General features: G+C 39.8%; 2 protein-coding genes across 5 annotated transcripts; one reads left to right on the top strand and one right to left on the bottom strand.

Annotated features, from left to right (window-relative positions):
- The first annotated feature begins 834 nt into the window (after positions 1–834).
- On the top strand, positions 835–11,315 carry zgc:153867 (uncharacterized protein LOC337226 homolog). Of its 4 annotated transcripts, XM_040152641.1 has the most exons (7): positions 4,404–4,523; positions 4,937–4,964; positions 8,494–8,637; positions 8,762–8,935; positions 9,279–9,356; positions 9,833–9,867; positions 10,926–11,315. In XM_040152641.1, exons 1-6 carry the CDS (start codon positions 4,521–4,523, stop codon positions 9,859–9,861), a joined length of 456 nt encoding a protein of 151 aa, XP_040008575.1. In that variant the 5' UTR covers positions 4,404–4,520; the 3' UTR covers positions 9,862–9,867; positions 10,926–11,315. The 4 variants fall into 4 exon arrangements, with proteins under 4 accessions (XP_040008573.1, XP_040008572.1, XP_040008575.1 ...); XM_040152639.1 differs by lacking the exons at positions 4,404–4,523; positions 4,937–4,964; positions 9,833–9,867 and adding exons at positions 835–1,011; positions 5,176–5,203; XM_040152638.1 differs by lacking the exons at positions 4,404–4,523; positions 9,833–9,867 and adding an exon at positions 835–1,011.
- A 3,545-nt stretch (positions 11,316–14,860) lies between these two features.
- Positions 14,861–23,483, bottom strand: c1ql4a (complement component 1, q subcomponent-like 4). Its single transcript, XM_040153309.1, has 2 exons — positions 22,932–23,483; positions 14,861–15,040 (listed from the first exon to the last, which is right to left on the bottom strand). The coding sequence occupies exons 1-2, from the start codon at positions 23,475–23,477 to the stop codon at positions 14,861–14,863; spliced, it is 726 nt and encodes a 241-aa protein (XP_040009243.1). The 5' UTR covers positions 23,478–23,483.
- Positions 23,484–26,504: the final 3,021 nt, after the last annotated feature.

Here is a 26,504-nt window from a genome sequence, read left to right as displayed (position 1 = left end):
ATCCAATCATGCACATTTAAGCATTTATTGATATCACAGGCCACTCATAGCTCCTTGTGCACTGTTCAGGCAATAATATCGTGTGTGAATCATTGACATTCAAACTTCAACCTTCACAGAGCAAAACATGTTCTAGAGTCTAAATTTGGCTCGGATCATGGTTCGGATATTGTTCCATTCTTCTGTTTCTGGACATGTAGCAAAAGTGTCAGCAACTTTGCAGGACACAGGTGGAAGGGGGCATCTGAGGAGCAGGACAAATAGAACATATATTCCATCAGCCAAATTAGAACAAATTATTATTAGCTGCATGACGGGTTATTAATGAGGCACAATATTTGCTCATAAGATTTTGACACCTCTTATAAGACCTCTTAACAAACATTAGAGACTGATGTCAGTTAGGCTGTCATCTGTGTGTTAAGCTTGACACAGAGAACCCGCTCATTGCTGCTTCACTCCCACGCACACACCGGGAATTTCTGACCCCAATAAAAGCATATCCTTGGAGTCATGCAGCTGTGGCTGGTTCTTTCTATATCTATCCCCCTCTTTATTCTACAGTCAAGCTTTCATCTCCACTCCTCCTACGCTTTGCTTCAGAAATTAACTCACATGCTGTTCCATACATCCACCTCTGCCTCATCCACCTGCCAGTCCCTGAGCATCATCAGCATCATCAACCTGCCCCCCTCAACCACCCACCCCCACCCCTCGTAAGGATACACACAACTGACACACTTTACTTCATAGCTCAATATCTCATCTCAGCAGACATACCGGCAGCAGGTGCAGAGATTTGAGACTAAGTTTAGGCTGTCCAGGGCGTTAGGAATGGCTCCTAAAAGAGAACCCTCCATTAAGAAGTCGCCTTCACAAGTGATCCAACCCAGACTGGGTCCCCCTTATCCCTGTCTGCCTTCGGCTCCTGCAGCACCAAAACCAGCTCCAGAGCAGAAGCCTAGGATGCTGCGTCCCTCGGATTCACCATTTGACCCCAGTACTTTGGAGGTGAGTGGGGTTACTGCAGTATAATTTTGCGACAAAGCTAATGTGTGGCGTCCATAAATGAGGACTATTGGAAATAACTTATTAATTTCCTTCCTAATATAGTGTTTATTAATCTTAGCCAACAAAGTAAATCTCAGCCAGAGATACACAATAATGGTCTGTTGTCAGATGTCAGTTAGTACTGTAAAAACATTTTAAGCTGATTATTTGCCATGTAGCTTTCTATGATTCTGAAGCTAACTAGACAGACCAAACTGTCTGCATCAGTTTGGAATGAGGGAGTGCAAAGAAAGGGGGCAATGAGAGCAAGGCTGTTAGTCAGCCATTGGCCTCCTTAGGGAGAAAGAGGCTGTTTCCGGCTACAGTTTGTGCTATTTCTTTCATCAGGCGGGGGATTCCATCAAATCAGTAGCCTTCCCCTTGTGAGCTACAAACCCGTAACTGTTGTAAGAAAGAAACTGCTAGCTTTATTTCAAAACTCAAAGAGAGTGGACCTCTCTATAGACCGTTTTCACAGCACACATATTGGCTTGTCGTAGCAGGAAAAGTACAGGTGGAATTGATGACATGAAAAATGACTGCATTCAATTTATGTGCATTAATCTGAGGCTCCTGGTATTGTGCATGCAGGCTCACTGCCATTGCTTACTGGGGCATTTGATGGAACGGTTAACAAAATTTGTGTCACCCGTGCTTTTCCTACCAAGTCAGAATGTCTGCTGTGAAAAAGGTCGGTGCTTCTGTCTAGTGGCTTAGATAACAGTTTGTTAGATAGATTACAGAGTTTATTGGTCATAGACCTTTTTCACAGCAGATATTTGAAGTGTCGTGGCAGGAAAAGCACAGGTGTTATTGATAACATTGACCATCCGTTCTATTCAAGTGCCCCAGTAAGCCATGAAAGTGTGACAGTGAGCTAGCATGCACAATACCAGGACAGTGAAGCCAAAGCAGCAAGTGGAATTCAGCCTATCATTGGCATATCATAAATATACTGGTGATGGCAAGTCCTGACTGTGATTTCAGTATATATAATAAATACAGCATATTGAGCATCAAGTTATGAAGCAAAAGCCTGAGGTAACTAAGAAAATGTTTCATTATTTTGTCCAGAAGCAAGATCTGGATTCAGTATATAATACTCTTCATCAATTATTTTTGCATAGCATCATGTCACAACTGAGTAGATGCAGAGTCTGTTAAGAATTATACTTTTATTTTTCAACTGTAAAATAATCTGCCTGTATTTGTCACAGGTCTTAGATAACAAAATTTGAGGGAGCCATGCTAAAAAAAATGAAAGCATATATAGAGTACCATAAAAAATAAGAACCAATGTTGCTATTGGGTTTTTGGTATATTTTTGCACTTCATAAACTATTATGTCATCTAAATATTTAGTCCCATTTCTTCAACTCTTTAAATAACCTGAAATTTAGTCTTATTAAATATAAGATATCAGTAAATATAGGACTTTAGTAAACCAATAAGGCACCTTGACCATTCTGGAAAATGAAAACATTTTAACATTACTAAAGTCTAGACCATTACAGTGTTCTCAGGTCAAAACAGGTATAAGTCAATCAGACAAAATACTTTAATGTAAAGAATACTCAATATCTCAAACTACTGATGTCCACATTAGACTTTGCACTAACATGCTTAAGCTTTGTTGGTGCTTTAGCTTTGCTGCGATTCTCATGGGCTTTCAATGTTACACTGTGTACTGTATGATTTTTTGGTGTGAGAATGCGAGGATATGTAGGCCATGTTAAGCAACTGCTTCTGCTCACAATGGAATCATTGACATGACAGGAGGACAGATCCCCTGCTGGGCAAAGACAGCACTTTAGCCAGGCTGTTAAGAGATGTGGCATCAGTCCATGATCTCACTGGACTAAAGTAATCCCACCATTCCTGCATGGCCAGACATTCACATCTTTCATGCAAAGACGAGCAAAGTCATTCACTGCAATCATGCATTAATTTATTCAACTGGGGTCAAAATCACCAAAGTCAAACACACACTACAAAGTGACAAACATCTCTCAAAACATCCAAAAATGACTTATTCAGGTCCATTGACTCGCTGATTATTTTATAAGGTTAAGCGTAGGCTGATTTAATATGTATTTTATATGTTTTAGGACATATAAAATACTCTGCTTGGAATAATAACTTGTGTCCGATGTGGTTTTCCTGCAAAGAGTTTAATTAGCATGTTGCAAACTGCTTAAAATTACATCTACTTCTTCTCCTTCATTGAAAAATTCTAAATCTCTGAAAATGCAAATATTGTTCATCAGTTTAATTATTATTAATTATTTAACACAAGCTGTCTCCTACATCGGTGATAATTCCATTCTTAGTGTATTTGCATTAGACGTTTAAAATTTCCACATCACACTTGAGCAAGTTGCACATTGAAGCAGGATCGGCTGGGATGAATCCAAACAGGTTGTGATGGCACAAAATCATTTTTGTAGGTACACATTTTAATCTCAGATTTATGGTGAGCACAGAGAAACTTTCCTCCTTCAGCAGATACATGTGAAAACTGCCTTCTAGTATGGTGAGTAGTATTGAAGCAAAATTATTTGCAAGTGCGTGTGGAGAGTTGTCTGTATGTGTGTACTCAGAGTTGTGGATGTGTAAAGGAATCTGAAAATGTGTATTCAGATTTGCATGTGTATTGATATTTGTAAATGTGTAAAAGAAACTGAAATGTTTACTCAAATCTGTAAATGTGTGTGAGATTTGTAAATACCCACAATAAGCCTGGGCTCAAGGCAAAGAGAACCCTGAGCTACAGACAGTTCGCCATACACATTGGTAGATCTCAGGATTGGCAGGAGTGTAGCAAAAGTCACATGTAAAAAAAAAAAAAACAAACATAACAAACAATAAATATTTTTTAGTTTCTTTTACACATTAAGAAATCTCAGTAAACTTGGAAATATGATTACACTTTTGCAGATTCCCTTACACATTCACAAATAAGACTAAAGATTTAAAGATTCTTGCAAACATTCACAAATCTGAGTATACACTTACAGTCTGAGATACAGTTTTGCAACTCTCCACACACATTTGGAAATAGTATTGCTACAAGAATACCCCCATATTTTAATGTCAAAAGGCCAGACTGAGATGAATAAATTACATTTAGGCTTTCTTGCCTTTGGACTCCTTGGATTAAAGTCAACTCTGTAAATTCAGATTTTAAACTTTAAATTATTAATTGCATGTACCGGTCATCTCAATCATAACATGAAAAGTTTAAGGAGTTTTAAGGCCTATAGTTAATGTAAAAGTGAACCACAAACCATACCAAGATGTTCGTTTCTATATATGGAGCGTGGCTGTCCGGCCATCCCTCCTGCTGGGACGTCGTGCGTGCAGTACGTCATGACGCAGTGCTGCTAGAGTTTTCTCACTGCGCCCTCTTTTTGGGTCCGTCACATTCTTCGGTTTGCCGACGCCTAGGATACACCTCAGCCATCACAGCCATGGTGGGTTTTTTCGTTTACCAATACTTAACTTGTTTTTTTGTTTTTGTTTTTTTACGGCTGTTCTTTTGCAGTTACTTTTGTTTGTCATTGTTTCAAGAAAATGGTTCGGCTTTGCTAAGCTGTTTGAATCTCTGAATTGGCTCGCTGGTCGGTAGCGGAAGTGCAACTTTTGAGAAGCTAACGTTAGCTTGCACGGTAGATAACGATAACAATCACACGACGAGCTAATTAAGGTCGACAAAGTACCTACGTTTACGTTATTCACTGCTTAATGTGTTATAGTTAGGAAATATCTGTTTTGGGTGAATCTAACTAACTGAAAATTTGGTCAAAAGCCTTTTGAAGTCAACCCGAGCTAGCTTTGCGCAGCAAAAGGGAACAATTTTCATAAAGCCTAATTTCTTTTTGAACAGTCTGACTTCTCGGAAGATCAAATACTTGGTGAGTTTTGACTTTGTGTTTGACATTTTACAAACCCCCCTTTTTTTGCATGCTCTCATTTTTGCTTTGTTCAAATGACACTTTGCCCTGTATCTCCACTATCACCCTGCTCTATACCTGCCTGTCATAGTAGTCGTGGTTAGGCTAGGTTTCCTTCTTTATTTCCGTACTGTTTCATCACTCTCCACTTGAAACTGCTTGTCCTTTGCAGATTGAATTTAACCTGGATCAGATTCATGGTAAGTCAGTGAAAAGGGACCGCCTTAGCACAAAACTGGTGCCTATCTCGGGAGTGTGTAGGGTGTGATCTGCATGTTGATTTTGGATAAAACCAAATTTGTTTTAAATGTGAATGAGAGTCGCTTTGCACTGTTGTTTGATACGTCAAAATCAGTCATATTTTGCATAAAACGTTATAATCCTTACCAGCTTTGACCATGTCTTGCAGTGTTTTTGTATATGGACAGTCATGCATTAGAAATCCAGATAAAGCTGAACATTGCTAAGGCTCATATCTGTTCTCATAAGTCTTGTTCTGTTAGACTGTAGTCATTCCTGGTTGTGTTCATTTGCCTTAAACTTCGCCTGTTATCTTTCAAGCAGCTCATCTCCACAAGTGTGCCCTTTTTTGGTGCGGGATACAGTGGTGGATGGCTTTTGTCCTAGGGCTGGTTTGTTTAATCACCGTTGACATAATAGGCTAAACTCTGGCTCTCCTCCTACTTTCCTCCACTCCTCTAATACCAAATATGGTGTTTGGGAAAAGTCCTCACATGCCAGAAGGGAAGAGGCACATTCCTCAGAACAGGAAAAACTCCACAACAGTGCCTGAGCTTTTTTTTTTTTTTTTTAAACTTAAGAAACAGCCTGGCGACCGGATATTGTGAAGTACAACTCCATGTCTCTCCCGAACTGCTATATCTTAGCAAAGCTTTTTGTTTGGCTTAGTACAATGCCTGATAGATCAAAGCTACATTAATCTAATCAACCCTGTGAACAGCAAGATCGCATCATTGTTGACAGCTGATAAAGTCAAGCCAATTCCACTTAAACAACAACAAAAAAACAAAAATACTCAGTACTTGTTAATGTGAATGCTTTAGAAGGCTCAGGTAGCTCAAAGCCTTACTGACTATTAAACAGTGCTGTAAAATATCGTTGTCAAATGGGAGTTTGTAAACAGTAGGGGTGTCAAATAAAGCATTTTAAAGCTTACTTACTTACCTTATTAGACATTAAGAACAAAGGCAACTTTGAAAACTGTGAACATGAGTTTCAATTATACACCCCTTACTGTAATCTAAGCATTTAAAATACAAGTGCTAACTGTACTAAACTTATCTTGTCCACTTTTGGGTCACTCTAGTGAAGGACTAACGCTTGTTTGAAGCTTTTATCTGTTGTTGATGTTAATGTAGGAATTTGTGTTACTTCTGTTTAGACCTGCGGCATTTCGGAGTCTTAGGTCTTGGCCATGTCTTATTTTCTTCGAGATAATAATTATCTTTAAACAGTTGAGCCCTAGCAACAATTTTCCTTACTTTACCCTTATCTTCCAAGCTTTATAAAAATTTACTTCAAACATACTATAGCCACAATTGTTTGATCTGGTTCTTTAATTTAGCCACAACTTTCATATTTACTGCTACATTTTTAACACATTTCTTTGTTATTTAGACATATTTTGTATGCTTGGAAATTTAATCCATACGCATTTGCATGTTCAAAGTACAGAAAAGATGACAGAGCATGTAGGCCCCGCATTGAAGTTGGATCAACTTGTTGTTTTTGATGTGTAGTGAAAAAGTCAGACTGACCAGATGACACGAATATATGTGCTGAGTTGAGGAAGTAAGAGGGGTGATTGCAAATGTCAAACAGCAGAGTATGGAGAGTAAGCGTTCTTTTTTTTTTTAAATTTTTAAACTTAAGAAACAGCCTGGCGACCGGATATTGTGAAGTACAACTCCATGTCTCTCCCGAACTGCTATATCTTAGCAAAGCTTTTTGTTTGGCTTAGTACAATGCCTGATAGATCAAAGCTACATTAATCTAATCAACCCTGTGAACAGCAAGATCGCATCATTGTTGACAGCTGATAAAGTCAAGCCAATTCCACTTAAACAACAACAAAAAAACAAAAATACTCAGTACTTGTTAATGTGAATGCTTTAGAAGGCTCAGGTAGCTCAAAGCCTTACTGACTATTAAACAGTGCTGTAAAATATCGTTGTCAAATGGGAGTTTGTAAACAGTAGGGGTGTCAAATAAAGCATTTTAAAGCTTACTTACTTACCTTATTAGACATTAAGAACAAAGGCAACTTTGAAAACTGTGAACATGAGTTTCAATTATACACCCCTTACTGTAATCTAAGCATTTAAAATACAAGTGCTAACTGTACTAAACTTATCTTGTCCACTTTTGGGTCACTCTAGTGAAGGACTAACGCTTGTTTGAAGCTTTTATCTGTTGTTGATGTTAATGTAGGAATTTGTGTTACTTCTGTTTAGACCTGCGGCATTTCGGAGTCTTAGGTCTTGGCCATGTCTTATTTTCTTCGAGATAATAATTATCTTTAAACAGTTGAGCCCTAGCAACAATTTTCCTTACTTTACCCTTATCTTCCAAGCTTTATAAAAATTTACTTCAAACATACTATAGCCACAATTGTTTGATCTGGTTCTTTAATTTAGCCACAACTTTCATATTTACTGCTACATTTTTAACACATTTCTTTGTTATTTAGACATATTTTGTATGCTTGGAAATTTAATCCATACGCATTTGCATGTTCAAAGTACAGAAAAGATGACAGAGCATGTAGGCCCCGCATTGAAGTTGGATCAACTTGTTGTTTTTGATGTGTAGTGAAAAAGTCAGACTGACCAGATGACACGAATATATGTGCTGAGTTGAGGAAGTAAGAGGGGTGATTGCAAATGTCAAACAGCAGAGTATGGAGAGTAAGCGTTCTTTTTTTTTTTAAATTTTTTTTAGTGGTTGCATCACACTCTACCTTGCAGATGAAAATATTGGTGACATATATTATTTTTAAAAAATCAGCTTTAAAAGTTTAAGATTTGAGTGTTTGAGGCATGACCGTGCAACATGAGTTTGGGGTTTGCCATAGATATGTAGTATATCAATACATTTATTATCCTGGATAGACTTTCTAGAATTATCTTGTCTAGAGAGGCACAAGAGACCTAGGCATGCTCGTCAGTGCAGTGCTTTGAGCCCTGCCTCTTCTCTTTTTTAAATTTAGGTTTACCAGTAGAAAACCAGATCATTTATAAAGTTATTCACTTTTCATAATCTGTGCTTTCTCTGGTCTGCTTGTTCTCATTTTCCTCACAATCTGTCTTGCTTTTCTGTTTTCATCTATTACCAGTTTACGTCCTTAATCAATTTCATTCCTCCATACATGTCTGCTTATTTTACAACCATGTAGAATAACCATGTCTGCTAATTTCCACAATAATTCATATCCCTACTCAAATTTGTCATGTGTCTTTGTATCCTGCAGAGTTTAAGGAGGCATTCCTGTTGTTTGACAAGACAGGAGATGGGAAGATCAGCTACAGCCAGTGTGGGGATGTCATGCGGGCCCTGGGACAGAACCCTGTCAACGCTGAGGTGCTCAAGGTCCTGGGCAACCCCAAGGCTGAGGGTGAGAGCTAAAAATTTAACTTGCTGGTAAAATGTAAAATGTAAATCATTAAACTATTGTGGCGGAAAAAAGTCTCTGGAGGCTCAGACTGAGAATTGCCTCAATTATTCTTGTCTTTATGCAGAGATGAATACCAAGATGCTAGACTTTGAGCAGTTCCTGCCCATGTTCCAGGCCATTGCTAAGAATAAAGATCAGGGCTCCATGGAGGATTTTGTGGAGGGACTGCGTGTCTTTGACAAGGAGGGCAACGGCACAGTAATGGGAGCAGAGCTACGTCACGTCCTTACCACGCTAGGCAAGTTCCATTTTTATCCCCCTTTAAAAAGATAGCTAGCACTTTTTAATTCAGGTAAAATACTGCAATCCTAAGAATGGAAATCTCAGTGCAAATCTATTTTACTGAAAACTGAATATACAGTACATATCAAAAGTAAATGGATTGCATGTTTGTAAAGTAATTTTGCATTAAGAACATCTAGTTTGTAAATGTATTAGTGGTAGTACTAGTATTATTTTTACTTATCTTTTATTTCCTTTTCTTTTTTTTTCTAAAAGTGAAATCTTTTGTTATCACAATAAAAAATTGTGATAAAGTCACTTATGTAATGTGAATAAACAATTTTATGTTAAATTTTCAGGTGAGAAAATGACAGAGGAGGAGGTCGAGACACTCTTGGCGGGACATGAAGATGCAAATGGCTGTATCAATTATGAAGGTGAGAACGAAAGAAATAAAAAGGAACAAGACGGGATGCCGGCTGTAACTAGGCTGGTATGACGATGCCATTGCTATAAATCTGCAAAAGATTCATGGTAACCATTCAACCTAGTCTTGGCAATGTGACAACGCAACCTCATTACATTGTACGTGTGCTTTGTTGATGTGAAATATTGTGTAACTGCTAAGAGAAGTACTTTTGAGGAGAAACATGTAGTTTGAGTTTGTGTTAATGCAAATACTCTGTTTTCAGTAAATCCTAGTTTTCTAAAGGCAATCATTGGAAGCAATTTAAGTACTAAACAGGTAGTCACAATATTTGATTTAGTCTTATGATGAGGTGTGGCTGTCTAATCATGTTAGCAGCTACTGTCTAATATGTATTCTTAACACTTATGGTTGAATCACTGTTATAAGAGACCCTGTATAAATGTCAACTGCTGACAGTGTGTGTCAACTGTTCTTCCTCCACAGCATTTGTTCGCCACATCATGTCAGGCTGAGGGCCGGTACGGGCACTGGGTATACCATGAGATGGCACCGCCAGGCTTTCCTGCTTTAAGTGTTAAATAATCCACCCCCATCAGGCCATCCTAACATTTATCAGCTGTAGTTTTGCTCTTCATATTGGCTAACGGGAACAGTGTGCTATTGCAAAGTAGATTTGACCTGTAGGTGCCTGTGGGGAAAGCCTGGTGGTCCCTCTCATCTTTAATCCTGAGGCTTTGGCCCATGTGTAGGCTCCTGCTGTTCTGTCTCTCTCTCCTGCAGCCCTCTGTCTTGGCCCCTGGCTGCAGCATGCCCCTCTGCATGTGTCTGAGACTCCCCTCAGTTAATAAGGGGATACGGTGGACACACAGGGAAGAGACTGGTCTCATTCAGGGAAAGCCTGGTGGACACTGTCGAGTCTTTTGAGCTGTTTGGTGTGGTGGCCATGAGGCAGCTCTTCTAATCTGCATGTCATCGGTGCTATTAAAATATGCCTCTTCTGTTGGTGTCAGGGGCGCTGCTCTTTTCATCAACGCTGAATTAGATGTATCAGTTCATTACATTGTAGACATGTTTTTAGATTCAAGTATAGCCACCAGCTTTGGGAGAGTGGACCAGTCCCTTTTTCTACTAACCAGAGATTTGCAATGAGTTGCTCTTGTGCTGATTGTTTTCTCCTCTGTACTGATGGAAGCTGAATTTGTAGCTGGCCACACTGTGACTGGACTATAGCTTCCTTGATCTTCTCCCCTTTTCTATGCTTCTCAAATAGAGAAAAGCATACAGCGAGGATGGCTTCTCTAACCAGCTCTTCTTGGATCATAGACAAGGCCTAATTCTTTGGCTGAATTCGAGATAGAGATGATTACCTCACCTCTTTCTCTTAGTACCTAGTTCAGCCCTTCTTTCCTCTGGGTGAGCAGAATGTGGGGATCTGCCTCCAAATGCAGCATCTCCCACCCCGGCTCACCAAAGCTGGATGAGGAGGGAGCCTTAGCTCAACATGCTGTAGTTGGAGTAGGTCTCTGATTTAGACCATGAAACTCAAATTTTGTCTCTTTCTCATGTCTCTTTACAGAACTGGTCAGGATGGTGATGAGCGGGTAAAGACGAAGAGCATCCCAGTTTTGTTTTTTTGTTTTTTTTCCTTTTCCATGGATTTGCTTTCCACATTTAATTTAAGAAGTGCCTTTACATTCCCTAAAGACCACAAAATGAGGCTGGCTTTGCTGCCAGGTCAATTCACATATGTGACCAACTTGTATGCATTGTAATACTTTCAGCAACATACTGTACTATTGGCTAAAACTTAGTTAGGCTGAGGAAGATGTTCCTCTGATTCTGCAGTAAACCAGTATATTCAAAGCCATACTATCATGAGGTAGAAACATTTCAGATGGGTTCCCATGTTTTTAATTGACCCCAGTTATGTTGCTTCATTTAAATAAATGTTTTTCCTGAAAACCTATCTGGGTTTTTGAGTGAATTTGTTTGATGAAATAGAGTAAAGCTCAAGTTTTTGTAACGGCTGTGTCTTAATGATTTTGCACAGTGGATTGATGTGTCTGTGCTGTTTTTTCCATTGACACAAGAGGGCAGTGTTGTTGCTGGAATCTGCTATGTTAAAAAGGCCATTTGTCTATATAGATAGTGTAAAATAAGAGGCATATCTTGCTCTTTGTGCTTTCATGAGCCAAATGAAGAACTTAAAGCACACCATTTGTTTAGGCTTTGGTGCTCAAGCCAATTTAGATCGTGGTTTTCTCCTGTTGGTTGTAAATCTTTGGGAACATAATGTGAAATTTCAGCCTAAATAAATAGGTTTTATACTTTTTTTGTCACCATGCTGTAATGTGGTGACCAAGCACTAGGATATGAGCCTTAGAAGGCTGTTTGGTGGCTCTCTGACCTTTTCTTCATTTTCCTCACAAGCAGCCACAACTATTTCCCCTCATTAGGCACCACAGCTACCGGGAGTATGGAGCTTATGTGTGTTGGGTAAGGTTTAGGAGGGTGTCATAGTCCACTGCTGAATAGGTTGTCCGCTAATTACTCTGTATGTGTGTATGTGTGTGGTCGATGGAAGTCAAGACTATTGATTATTTTAATCCTCCTATTTGTGAGTCTGTGATCCTCATGGCTCTGCATTCGACAGGGGAATCACTAATGGGCCTCAGCACAGCCTGTCTCAGACCTCTCCCCGTCCAATTAACTTTCAACTGGAATCTGCCAGAAGAGAGAGCCGGGGGCTGGGCCCAGGCATGGCACGGCAACATCCCACTTTCTCAGTTCAGGAGCAACAGATTCACCAAATCCTTTAAGTCTAGAATGCTATCGGCTCTCTACTCTAATTAGATGTTTTCCTTTTCGCCAATAATATGGGAGGTATTCGAGATGTATTCTCTTTAACATGAGGATGATGGCTCTCTCTGCTCTGGTTTAGAATTTTTTATGGCCTTTTGGATAAAGTGGTGAAATTAACTGTGTAGAAAACAACACATAGTAAAGAGAGATTCATCAACAGACTAGTTTTATATCACACACAATTGCAATTTTTGTAAGCATATTTAGGTATGATTTGTGTTTTGCACCTTTGATTATATATAATATGAAATGGCACCCACAGTGGTCAATATACATAGTGTTTATCTCAGTCATTTCATGCCAGGTTTAACATAAAGACTAGTTTATCGATCATTCATAAACCTAAAGCTGTTAATATCACACAAATATTTCCTTTAAACAAAGAGCTGTCTACTCCACATAATAGTGAACTAATTAAATAGCAAACACAATCTTACCTCTCTTTTTAAATAATTAAAAAATACCGTATGGGATGATTGTGATTATTAGTGCATAGACTAAGAAAGACTAAGAGTAAAAGGTTGTGATTTAGAGCTGAGATAATCAATTATTCGATAGAAAATTAATCTGTAACTATTTTGATCGTGCCAAATATCCACTCATGCCAGCTTTTGCAATGTGGGTGTTTGCTACTTCTCTTTGTCTCATATAATATTAAACTGAATATCTTTGGGTTTTGGACTGTTGGTTGGACAAAATATCTGAGGATTTAACCTTGGGCTCTGGGAAATTTTGATGGAACATGTTTTACTTTTTTTTTTTTTTTTACATTTCATTAGTGACTTAATTGAGAATATAATCAGCAGAGTAATTGGTGCTTTAAAAAATTGTTTGATTAATCCAAATTTCGGAAGTGATTAAATTGGAGATTTTGGCTATTTACATGGCTATTTTTTTTTGGACTGTAAACAATCTGTATGCATCACCATAGGAATATCAAATAAAATGAGAGAAATGACTCAATATTATTTAGGAAAAATTTTACCAATTCCCTGGATGTATTTCTTGTTATTGGTGTGCTCTCCAACAAACGGTCTTGGTTCAAAACCCTAATAAACCATAACAAGCCCTTATCAGACACTGAACCATTTCGGTTTGTTTGTACAATTGATTACTATATTGTTACATTTGAAATGTATATTGGCTGGATTTTGTAGATCCTGGGTGTATTATAAGAGGAGATCAATATAGCGGTATTAATGTTTGTGTCTTAGACAGTGTCTTAAGACATATTGGAAATCCATGTTGTAGCAGGCAGTGGCTGTGGTCAGCCACTGTTGCTTCGATCTCAGCTGTAAGTCGATGCAGCCATGTCATATATCCAATTCTCCGCAGTCAGTCCAAGTGGTCACTCCAAATAAAACTGAACAAGGGTCTGCGTGTGTTTAAGACTATTGAATGTACATGCCTTTATTCAGCCCTGACCTTTACCATGCCAAAACAACATGTAAGAACACAAACAAGGTAGGTATAGATATTTTAATAACAATATTATCTACTCAACCTCTTCAACATACCAGATAGCCCATCCCAAGATTACCGTGTTTATACATATAATGATATGTTGACAGGGTCTCTCAAAAATAAAGTAGTAAGTAAGTATGGCAGTTTAATTACAGCAACATGTCTGTAATGTATTGTACAACAATTAATGTAAGTAAAACACTGCAGCTGTCACTTTTTCACCACCCCCATATCTCACCATATCTATATATCCACTCATACCTACCATACCAAACCTCACACACACAATAATGTCATAATGCACTTGGCAATTAAAACTCCATTACACACAAGTGCCATCCATAAAATGTGTTTTGATTTGTTTACTTGTAATATTAGTATGTTTTGTTTTATCTCACCATGTGTCATCCTGTGTTATGATGGGAACACGAAGGGAAGGTCAAACATCTGTGTTGCCAGAATGCCCTATTTTAATCAGTACTGTCCTAATGCAGGCTGAATCACAACAGGGATTCAATTAATTTCAATCAGTATAATACCCTTTGAAGCAAAGGGAAAAAATATTTTAACAAAGATGAGTTGCAAAATATAGGCAGGCCATTTGATCAGAGGTCATTAAAATGGAGGGCAGAGATGTATAAGTGAAATTCTGCTCAGTTAACAACTGGAATACCCCAAGTGTGCATTTGTCATCTTAGTCATTTTGATTAATGGAAACCTCAACACCATTATTGCATTAAAAACAATCACACTGATGGTGTTTGTTGTATTCTAGTTATCACAATGTCAGTTAATATGGAACACATTATAATATTTTAGATATTTCAGAGCCACAACGTGCAATTCTTATGTGCACTTATACTGTACATATTCTGAAATTTATGCTTTGCACACAAAGGGTGCCAATAAATGTAGTTGCTCATGATGATTGGCTCAGTATCAAACAATTCAACTTAATTCCACTTATCTCTGATTTTAACTCAATCCACACTTCTGTAGTCTGTTATAATCTCAGGATTTCTGTAAATGTGTATGTGTGTGTGTGTGTGTGTGTGTGTGTGTGTGTGCATTTTTTTGTTCATCTGCATTCATTTGCATACATACATGTCTTCGTAAGTGTGAATATGTCTTTGTGTATGTTGGTGTTTTTCTAACCACTCCTCTCACTGTGAGTAAGGATTAGATTCAGTCTGGATAGATGAGGAAGCCGGAGAAGGTGCTGTACTTGTTTGTGTTCCCTCCGTGGACCTTCCCTCCGTCCAGCTGCACACACACCTCATCGCCCACGTCCAAATGCAGGATCACACTGTTGGAGGCATAGTCGTAATTCTGATCTGCATCCTGAGCGATGGCGCTGGCTCTTACCTGTCACCCACAGAGGACATAAGCACTAACAATTAGAACATGGACAAAACTGAACACATACTTGCAAATGTCACTGCCACTTACTCAGCAGCTCCAGGTACTCAGGAGCTCTTTAAAACGAAATCTACCATATTACACTTTCTTTCTTTGTTCCATTTTATTTTTTCAGGCTGGGTCATGATCAATTATTAACACTTCAAATGAGACCCTCGTGAGTATGACATCACATCCATATTCATATTGGTGGACAAACAGGTGGATGGGACTGTGACCTGTGACCCCAGAGGTGGACTGAAAACACAGCCACTCTGCCTCTTATTGATCAGCTATGGATGGGGCTCAGGGTAAAGGACCAGAGGATGGAGATGTGATTGGGTTGTGGAGATAAGCGGACTCACTGGGGACAACAGGTTGTCTACAGGGAAACTAGCAAGGCTGAGAAAGAGTATCACTATCCACACCAGCTATTGACCTGTTGCTTATGGTCCTGGGCCGGTTCAATATGCATGATATTGAGTGGCTATACCTAAGCCAGACAGTTTCACATTTGCATGCTGTGTGTGTGTTTGGTGTTATTGACCCAGCAGCAGTGGATCTTTACTTGTTTGTTAACACATTTAATTGGGTTTACACATCGTGGACATTTAAATACACATGCCTAGATTGAGTTACAGTTGTAGCGGAGACAGGATTTGTCCATTTATTTTTTGTCCATTCCACTTTTAATCTTCATAAGCAACATACCAAACATAATGTTTTTAAACTGGTATGTGCATATAATGCACTTAATGTAAAAAGTATGTGTATACAGAAGATCTTGCAAAAGATTCAAAGGCCTTTCTTGTATAGTATGATTAAACGACAATTTTGAAAAAGCGTAGTCTCAAATAATGCTTTTTTTGCCATGTAACCTTTTCAGATTCTAGTTCAAGTGTTACTAAAACATCTAGAATGTTTTTGACAATGCAAAAAGTACAATCATATACTGGGTAGCATTCCTAAAAATCTCCATAGTAGGATGTATCAATACTTCTGGTATAGCAGCTCCAATCATCAGACATATGTCAGCCATCAGTGGCCTTGTGTCTGGCTCAGTGTCCATCTACAGTGGGAGCACTCAATCTATGTCAGCAGCCAGACAAGCCGCGCACATCTCTATGACAGCCACAGAATATGATCTGCAACTCAACTACCATCATGTCATTCCCATCACTGGGGCCCCTTTCTCCCCAGCGAGCATGCATCAATTTGAAAACAGCCAATCGTTGAGCATCAGAGCCCGAATTACTGTAACTAAAAAAACATGTTCTTTTCCCCTTGCACCCATACATTTCGCCCTTGTCTGAGCACATTGTTCATCATCTATCAACCCTGGAGTTGTGCTCTATTACCTGGACACTATCTGTGGGTCTCCTTAAATGAGATTCAGGTCATGGATGCTGCATCCAACATGGAGCATGCTGGTGACCAATGGTTAAGCATGTCCCTGTCCACTCTAAACCAGATTGATTAAGGAGGCAGAGAAGTCGATCTCCCGGGGCTTCACAGCTCAATAACCACATAGTAAAACCAACCACAGCTATTGTTACACTACTACAACAGTCTTGTTTCATTAGATTCCAGATTCTGTAGTCCGCGGGGGTGTTTTTAAGTTTAGATAACCGAGGGCACCTATGCCTTAACCATTATACTCCGTACTGCGGACCTATTCAGCTTTTCTAATTTTAATGTAGGGTAAGTGTGCACTGCAGGCAGTATTATGGTGGAAAAGTTAAAGAATTAGAATAAACATTGACTCAGCGGGAAAAAAAAAAAACGTCAGGAAGTGAAAGTTTAATACAGCAATACCTGCTCCTCAGTCTGTCTGTATATGAGATGAGATGTGGATGAGATGAGATGAGATCTGTTATTATCAGAATTATGTGCTGTATATAATTCATTTACATAGTGTAAGGTATTGCAATGTTTATTCTGCTTTTAGCTTTTTCATGCCATATCTTCAATTTTTATATTTTCACATTTTATTCTCTCAAATTTATTTAATTGATACAGTTTTTTTGTTTTCTTTCCTCTTAGTCTGTCTATGCTGATGTAACATGTAATGTGAATTTCCCTCCAGGGACCAATAAAGTCTCCTCTTATCTAAATGGGAGCTGAACAACCAGTGTACATGTAAACATCATATCCTTTTTTTCATATCCTATATGAAAAAAATAACCATGACACTGGTATGGTGTGCATATAGACATAATCACTGCAACCCTGTCTCCTAGTAATTATAATTATATATTACCCATTTGCTCTAGCAAATATGTTTTAAAAAAACATGTTTGTTTATGACTGAAGTTAAATGAAGGTGAATGAAACTAAAACAATTTGAATTTATTTGGCTTTGAAATGATCAGAGTCCTGAGGGGTCCCAGAGTAAATCTGTCCTTGAGCACAAAAATGAACAAAAACAGTCTTCTCTGCTGACACTATACAGAACCTTGCATCTCCTTATGGTTAACAAGTTTACTGATAATCATGATAACTACATTATTTGCTCCCCTCGTGAAAACATGATGTCAGTGTAGAGATTAAAACAATTCCAGTGTAATCCTTTATATATTTATCTGTTGATGTTATGGGAGAAAACAATATTTTGTCTCCTCATCAACAGTCCATAGGCAGCAGGTGCCTAAACAGAATGTGACTAGTTATCAGTACATAAGTGTGAACATATAAAAAATGTTTATTTAGCATTTAGAAAAAAAAAATTTAAAATCAAAACATAATATTAAAAAAAAAACTTTTGGGACCCTTGTGTAAGCCTCACCAAGTGATATAATTAAAAACTGAGCATAATCTACCCTTTTTTAGGCCCTCATAAGACCATCTCTCAAATAACAACACCAATCTATTGTCATCTGTAAAGGTTATATTGTTGTTCTGCTTGACATGTGTAGTGACAGCCAATATCACATTTGCATCTTTGCCTGCCTCTGACAGTGATGCTGTTGTTGTGACTTCCTATCGACATCAGGCATATGTCATCCTGCTCATTATTTTGGCCAAACAGTGTAACGGAGGCAGCAATAACCCCCCCCCCCCGAACAGCCTTGTTCTCACGACTTACTGTATGAAAGTGAGGTTGAATTCTATACAACAGAATAATATTTATCTCTCAGTGTAGAGATCATTTTGCCAAAATATGATATATTAATTGATGTTTCAGCTGATGTTCCTGTGCGTGAAGGAATAATGCAAGCCATCCATTAATTTAGACAACCAGACACAGAGGCATGGGAGAGCCGTGGTGGGATTAGGATGGGAAGCTGACAGAGGAGACGGATATGGCTGGAGGACACAGACTGATCCATGTGAACCAGGCAGCACGCTGTGCTGATCCTGGAGCTGGAAGGGTTGTGAGCCGTGAGGCAGGGCCCCCCAGGGCTTGCCTGTGGCTGTCTCTGTCTCCGCCTAGCCCTTTTATTATAAGGCCTCCAGTGAATACGCCTGGGAGCATAGCAGGCCACAGGCTGGGGTTGTAAGCAGCTGCAGTGTCATTTTCTATACAAGTGGAGCCGCACTGCAGACGACAGACAGGGATAGACAAAAAGAAGGGAAGGGGAAAAAACAAAATCAAGGGCCAGAGGGTTGAGCAAAGGGGAGGGAGGGGGTCTGGGGTAACAGACTGATCAAGCGAGGCTATTTTGTGAGACCAGGGAGATGTGGAGGTATATGAAGTCTTGTTTTTATCTGTGGTGCTGTGCTCCACTGGTAATAAAACTGACAGGATTCATTCACTGTGATATACTGACCTCTTAGAGCAGAGACAATAGAAAAGTAGCTGTTAAACTTACCTAAGGGACTCGGTACATGGCAAGAGGGTTGGGGACCATTGGGAGGGGACTGGTGGTGGTGGTGCTGGGGGTGTAGAATATTTATTGAGTAGGTTTCCCTCTCCTCTGGGAGCCCAGGGATTACATGGCAACCATCCATAGCAGAACCGTAACTTAGATCGGTATTACCTGCCGTTCACTATTATACAGTGGCAGAGACAGCTCATTGCAGTGCACGTAAGAAAACACATACAAATAAACAAAACACAAGCAAATTAATGCTAATACACAACCAAATACAGAAACACGCTGCAAGTAGCACTGACGAAGCAAGTGTTTCCGTGGGCCTCAAAAAAGTGATGAACACGCTTGTTGTTCAATGCTTTGCAACTTTTGAAGTTACTGAATTTGGCTACTCGTCAGTGGTGCTAGAAAATGACCTAAAGTGTAATTTTTTTTTTGTTAATTTTAACATCATGAATGCATGATTCAGATATTGCCTCTGCTTTGAAGCTAGCCTTAGCCTTTTTCTTATTATTAGCCTGCCAATTCGAATCACTGTCCCAGCCGGGTTCATCAGTCTTTTTGTGTCCCCTGGAAACATTTGTTTCTGTGTCGCTTGTGCTACTTGGAGCAGGTTTCTGTATTTGGTTATGTTGTGTGTATTTGCAGTGCTTTTGTCTATTTGGTTTTGTTTTGTGTCTTTGCAGCGTGTTTGTCTGTTGGGTTGTGGTGTGAGAATATGCAGCGCATGTGTCGTCAAATTGATGAAGATGTTTTCTTAATTTGCTTGCATTTTGTCTATTTGCCTGCATTTTCTTAAGTTGCAGTATGTTGTGCTCCCTCAGCCACCAGACTGTGGTCAGGAGCACAGTAAAGGTCAAACCTGTGCACAGCATGACTGGAACTGACTTACCTTAATTAGTGTATGTCATCAGGGGTTCATTATATTCCCTTAATGGACTAAAAAACAACATTTGACTTGTCCTCATAGAAAAAAATTCTTCTATGTTTGTAACTCTTTCTTGCCTCTTAGGGTAATTATATTTCACCTGTAGCATATCTATATCTTTGCTGGAGGAAGTTAATAAAGGTATCGGTCATTACATTGAGTGATGACATTTTAACACTACTGTGAAATAACTTGACCTTTAATTGAGCTATTAAAAGAGTCTATGATAGGTTAAAAAAAAAAACAAAGGTGAGATTAAATGGGAGCCGAGCCAGTATCTATTTACCTACATTGTACATTGTGTTAAGAATATTTAATATTGATCAGTACAGTGGTGGACTATGGGAATATAAATGAACAGGTGAACAGCTTACATACCAGTTAATAAGGGGAAAGGGAGACGTTCTGCTGAAAAGGTACGAAGGACGTCTTACCACGCTTCACAGCATTAAGTGAGCCAGCATGAGTTTAAACTGTTCTAATAACATTTGCTAGCGAACTGGAATATAAAGTAGCACAAACCCATCTATCCCTGACAGTGAATTAAAAATAGAGTAATTAAACACATTTATAATAGTGGTGGCACCAATATGAAGGGCATTCATGACTATTTATTTTCAACAAGGCTAAGTCAATATTATATCATTAAGTATCATAAGGATATAATATGGATCCATCATCATCCCAAGCTGGGTCATCAAATTTGGCATTGTGTGCCTTGTGTTTCCTAGCTGTGCTTATAACACAACTGATCAGCTGAGCAAGAATAGAGCGTAAAGTTGTTGAGCTAACATTCACATCACACATTGGAATTGTACCACAAGTCAATTACTGTCGCATTACACACATGGAAGCAACTGAGGTGTGACCCCCTTCAATCACAAATCCTGTGACTCTGAAGCCCTGTCATGCTGCAATGATTTGTGAAAGTTACATTGAGGTGTGAGCAGGAAGACTTTACAGAGTGGGGGTTTAGTGAAGGTAATAGGTATTGGATCTATAGGAATCTCATGGAAGCCCTGCACAGCCCAACACATCCTCCTGAGATCTTGGCATAGCAATATTCCAAGTCCAACAGCCAGTGCATTGTGCCACTTTAAACATCACCAGCAATGCTAAAGATGGAGTTATCTATAAAATAATCCCAGAAGAAATCTATTCATATCTACAGTTAATTATTTTACTGCTTTTAAACTGTCTCTAACGGGAATCTGCACTTGCTGGATGGTGCATAAAGATAGTTTGTAAACCAATTTTCTCTCTTTCTCTGGCTGGCCTTGATCACTTGTCAAGCAGAGACATCTTGAGTGGGTGTCCATTGGTCATCGTACCTGATCTCATCCTGGCCTTCACCACCAGCCTCCCAGATGCCTCGTCTACCAGCCCACTGTCTCCACACCTCCATTAAGTCATCTATCTTCCTCTGCTCCACCCCTGATCTTCCCATCAACTCACTTGTCTTGTTTTGCTCTCCCTTTCACTGTCTCCAAGCGGACGTCTCAGCATGTCCGTGTCATGCTGAGTCTCTTGTGTTTCATTCATTCTCACTGAATCTGTCTGAGTCCTCAATCTGTTGGACTGGCTGCCTAACAAACGCAAGGTAACAAATGACCTTATCTGTTAAGGTAAAAAAGTTACAACAAAATCTGAAAGGGGAGGTGGCACATTTGTGACTATGGCAAACATTTTTTTTTATTAAAAAACCTAGTGGGCAGACAAAATATCCAATAAAGCTTCAGCACCTACGGCGATAGTAAAACAGGCCATTTGATTTTACAGGAATGCAACCTGTCAAACACTGTGCCCATTTAGTAAACCCTAGCCACTGATCGGCCTCAGGCAGAATACCCACCTGCCTGTGGGCTTCAATAACTCCAAACATGATCAGGCTCTCTGCAGCAATTCATTTACACTCCATTTTCATCTAGCAGCAGCTCTGTTTGGGTAGATCCCTGTTAGGTGAGCGCTCTATTTAACACAACTGTTTAAGGAGGCCACCTGACGGGTGTCAGATGGACCTTGGTGAGGTTAAATAATTGAGTTGAGTGAAAAGATAATTAATGGGGAATCAATGAACAAGCTGGGGAGGGGTTAGGAGAGGAAAGTATAGCGGGTGTTCAGGGGATCTAATCTGAGATGGATAAATTATTTAGCAGTCTAAGATGACTTGAATTACAATATAGGGCATTAGGCAGGCAGGCTTAAATATATATATTCATCTTTGTGGTCTTATGCATATAATCAAGTGATGGTTAATGACGAATTATTTTAAACATTTAGTTTTACATCTCACCAAATCAAGTCTAAATTTAAATCAGGCCCTATTCAGTACAACTGCGGTAATGAAACATATAGAATGTATGAGCCTACATTAGCCTGCGTGTTTGAACAGTCCTTGGTACACTGCATGTTTAGAGAGTGAGATCTGAGTAGAGACTATTTGCATGTAAAGTCCTTGATGAATGAATGAATGAATTTAAAAGGCAACTTGAAGAATGTTTCCTGAATTTGGAGTCCTCTGATGAAATCCCTGTGATTTCTCCCATCTCTCGTCTCCTCTTCCCCCCTTCAGCCCCTCTGTCTTTAATTAGTGTCTGGGGAATGAGGGAGTGGATGAGTGGACTGTCAATTTTACATTCATTATTTATTTATCTGAGGTGTAAACTGACTGGTCCACGTACTGACAGACATTTCTCCTGTGCTCTTTTGCACTTGTTTATTCAATAATCAAGCTCTGTGTATGATACTTACTAATTAAGTATCATACACAGAGCGGCGGCTGCATTCTGCCACTTGTCATTTAGCCACAGCAGATGTGAGAACCCAAATATCTGTAGCTGCAATTTTAGCCAGTATAGCATGAATTCCCCTTAATGAGGAGAAAGATTGCTGTTTCATTCTTTGGCTGTCATGTTACTACCTGCTAAGTGGAATGTGCCGTGAATCTGAAGAGCTCAATGTTACAGAGGTGAACATGAGTCAATGGTAACACAGGATGGTCAACAGTGAAAAAAATCTGCTACATGATCATGTGTGCGCATACATACAAACACATATGTACACACACTTTCCTGCATGCACATGCTAAAACACACACGCACACAGTTTTACTAACCAGTCCATTCTTCTTCAGGTCTGCCCACATGCTGGTCCCGTCACCACCTCTCATTAGAACATGGTAGGTGAAGAAGTAGATGCCAGGCAGAGGGCAGGTGAACTTGCCGGTGCTGGGCTCGTAGTAGTTACCTACATTGGTCACCACATCATCAAACTTCAGTATTTCACTCCCCTCATGCTGCTTGCGTAGCCCTGCGTAAAAGGCAATTTTGGGAGTGTAGAGCGAGGGCGAATAGCCACCAGGACCAGGACCTGGGGGTCCCTGTGGCCCCGGTTTGCCTGGCTCTCCGGGGGGTCCACGTGCTCCTGGAGGGCCAGGAACCCCTGGAGGCCCACGAAGCCCAGATTTTATCTTCTTTCCAGAGTAATCCTGGGGCGGTGGAGACACAGCTGTCAGCTCCTGGCCTGGCTGAGAGGTGGTGTAGGGGTCGCATACCATCCGGCAGCTTCCAAGCATTTCATAGTGGCTCCCTGAATTTCCGGTGTTCCCCCCTTTGGTTGTGTGGACCAGCAAGGGAATGGCCACCAACAGTATCAGAACCATCGCCACACCTACAGCAGCGCCAATGACACGCTTCCTGCGGCTGAGCCGCGATGCGGCCAGCGTCAGGAAGTCCTCTTCCCCCTTGGCTGGAATAGTGCCGGCCAGGATGAAGCCTCTCAGAGAACCAGTTTGTTATGAAAAAGTGAAGAAGGATGTGGAGAGGACTGGGGGGTAAACAGTGTATCACTAGGCCAAGTATGAGAGAGGCAAAATGGCAGACAGTCAGGAAAGAAACAACCAGATGAGAGGATCCTCGAAAAATGATAAAGATGTCCAGAAGACTACAAGATATTTAAAAGCCTATATGGTTAAAAAACAAAAAAACTTTATATATCACAGTGTTTAAGGAAATTAACAGAAAAAGTTGGATTCTTTGATTTGTGGTCACACACTACAAAAAATATAATTTATCTGATGAAGTTTGGTTCACCTTTTTTGACCTCTCCCGTCGTCCTCCAGTTCAATTCTATTTGCAGCATCAAACAGAAACCATGACTGGTACTGAGAGGGGGCTGTTGTGAAAGCAGAGCTTATCAAAAGTATGCTGAAATGAGAGCCGGTGCCAAATTCAGCTCATTGAGAAGGGGGTGGGGGTAAGGTTTGTTTTGTTGGATGAAGAGGTAATTTACAGTTTTTTCCTAAGAAAAATCTTCTTTCAAGCCCCCCCTACAAAGCACAGGATTTCACTTCATGTAGATGTCTCACTCAATGCCATGACTGTAAGTGACAAAAGTTCATCAGAGGTCTTTTCTGGGCAGAGTCATCTTATGACCACCCACTTTTATCTTATTTCCACTGTCCACATTAAAAAGGTGTGGTTTTCAGGAAACCAATAACACTTGCCAACCTGGGTGTGCTTTTTATAGATTCCTCTTCTGTCTATATTTGGATCTGAAAATAATAGCAAAAAGGGGAAAAGACACTTAATAATCGACTTGTCCCTATTTACCTGTTATGTACATAATTTACCTGTAATATAATTGCATTAAAGAATCAAAGAGTGATTAAACTGAAATGATAAGGATGAACATCAAAATAATATTTTTTTAAATAAAGCTAGTAATAATGTTTTCTAAAAATAAGCAAAATAATTATTTTAATTTTTTTTACAGATTATACATGTAAATTTCATAAAATATATAATGATCTACATTGCGACATGAACATTTTTCAGGTTCTATTTAAAAGACAAATAAAAACTCACCATCTGTTCCTCATAATCCGAAATAATCTTGGAGGATGAAATTCTCCGTACATCAGTCCAGCCCGCGTCCCACCAAAATGACTGAGGGACTTTGGACCGCTGGAGTGCCAAATGCAGAGCTGGAGATTCGACGGCGCGCAGGAGATGCCAGGAAAGTGATGAGAGTTTCTTAATCAGCGCTTAATCCCCTCTTTTCTTTCCAGGTGGAGAGTGGAGTTTAAATGTCGCTAACTTCAGAGGAAATGAAGCCCAGGAAAATACCTGCTAGGACACTTTTTGACGCAATTCCAAATGAGGGACACACGGCAAATCTGACGCTCATATCCAGTGTCTGTCCACTGAATAGCCTATCGCAGTGTTTGGTCCATGGGCAGTCCTAGTCGACACCTGTTAGATCGCTCTCTCTCGCTCGCTCTCTCTCTCTCTCTCTCTCTCTCTCTCTCCTTTACATCCTACCAGCATCTTTATTTTCTTCTATGTAAACTGTAGTCCACAGCCAAATGTGCGAGTATTGAAGTCGATTGCCAACATATGTGAGAATTTCTTTTTATTCGTTTATTTTATTAATTTTGGGAGCCACAATCAAATGGTAAATTCAGTTCGCTGTAAACTGATACAAATGAAGACGGGGCTGCACTGATGCTTCCAATCTGTGTTTTGTTCGCCTGAGATTCACCAGTTGTTAGAGGCACACTCTTTGCAAGCAAAATGTTTGATAAAGTGCTGCAAAATGAAGGCAGATGTTTTCATCTTCTGTGTGCTATGGAAGAGAGGACAGGAGGGTGACTAAGTAAAAGCGGCCTCTGCATGATGTGTGAGGAATGGAGAGGAGACACTAAATGTTCCCCAGACCATTGTCAGTGTGTGTGACTCGCATCCCACAGCTCTAAAGCCTCATTAGTGAGACACCCTGCCCCACACGTTGTACTGCTCTTTTTCCTTTACCTAAAACCTGACACACAAACACATACTATGCCTGCACTCTTGTGTATATACGCACACAAACACACATGCACGCACATAGACATGTGATGGTATACATAGACAAAGAGTTTTCACATCATTAGTTATGGAAGACCCTTTTGTATTCTTGTAACATTTTCTCGCTGCTGAAATATGTCGGCTAAAATATGATTTCTACTATTTATTTACCACAAAGTCACATTCACTGGTGATCACGTTTGACTTCAGGATCATCTTGGGCAGATTTTTTGCTCATATCATAATATCCTTGGAGTCTTTTGTCACCTGTCTGACAGGAACAACCGCAGATCTGTGAGTTTAAAGTTTAATGGCAGAAGCAGTGGGAGCAAGGGGAATAGGTCTGCATACAGTATTGATGACTGCCTTTTCATCAACCACCACGTCCTCGACCTCTCTCTCCTTAGATATGATGACCACTGTCTGGCAATATAAGGATCATTCCGCCTGATCCCACCAGACATAGAGAGGCGGATAATCACTGAGTTTTAAGGTGGTTCCAAGGATGGTTTGGATTTAGTGGGAAATTGAGGTCGACGGTGTGGGAGGTTTGGGGAGTGATGGCCTGTGATATTTCCATTGGGAAATGTTGGTATAGCTGAGCAGCGTAGGGACAAGTTAAATGCTGTGTCAGTCCCGGTTTAGAGGTCAGTCAGTCTGGCCCGCTAGAACAGTGCACAGCGGACCTAAGCAGCACGGCGCAGATAATCATTGCCAACAGTCAGAGGCAATATGCTCAGGATTGGATTTTTAAAGCCTGTTAAAATATTACTGAGGTGATTAATATTGAAATATCCGCATGTCTTTCAGCCGTCTGTCTCCCTCTCTACCTATTCTCATCT

The sequence above is a fragment of the Xiphias gladius genome, chromosome 18 (genome assembly GCF_016859285.1).
Source record: "Xiphias gladius isolate SHS-SW01 ecotype Sanya breed wild chromosome 18, ASM1685928v1, whole genome shotgun sequence".
Taxonomy (NCBI): domain Eukaryota; kingdom Metazoa; phylum Chordata; class Actinopteri; order Istiophoriformes; family Xiphiidae; genus Xiphias; species Xiphias gladius.
This window is presented reverse-complemented; position numbering and strand designations above follow the sequence as displayed.

What these genes read in the sequence shown, in the direction of transcription:
- zgc:153867 (XM_040152639.1), top strand. Translation starts at nt 835, where the DNA reads ATGGCTCCTAAAAGAGAACCCTCCATTAAGAAGTCGCCTTCACAAGTG. An exon ending in TTGACCCCAGTACTTTGGAG is followed by an intron (nt 1,012 to 5,175) that starts GTGAGTGGGGTT and finishes TGTCCTTTGCAG; the next exon opens with ATTGAATTTAACCTGGATCA. An exon ending in GGGCAACCCCAAGGCTGAGG is followed by an intron (nt 8,638 to 8,761) that starts GTGAGAGCTAAA and finishes GTCTTTATGCAG; the next exon opens with AGATGAATACCAAGATGCTA.
- c1ql4a (XM_040153309.1), bottom strand. Translation starts at nt 23,477, where the DNA reads ATGGTTCTGATACTGTTGGTGGCCATTCCCTTGCTGGTCCACACAACC. An exon ending in ACCTGAAGAAGAATGGACTG is followed by an intron (nt 15,041 to 22,931) that starts GTTAGTAAAACT and finishes TGTGGGTGACAG; the next exon opens with GTAAGAGCCAGCGCCATCGC.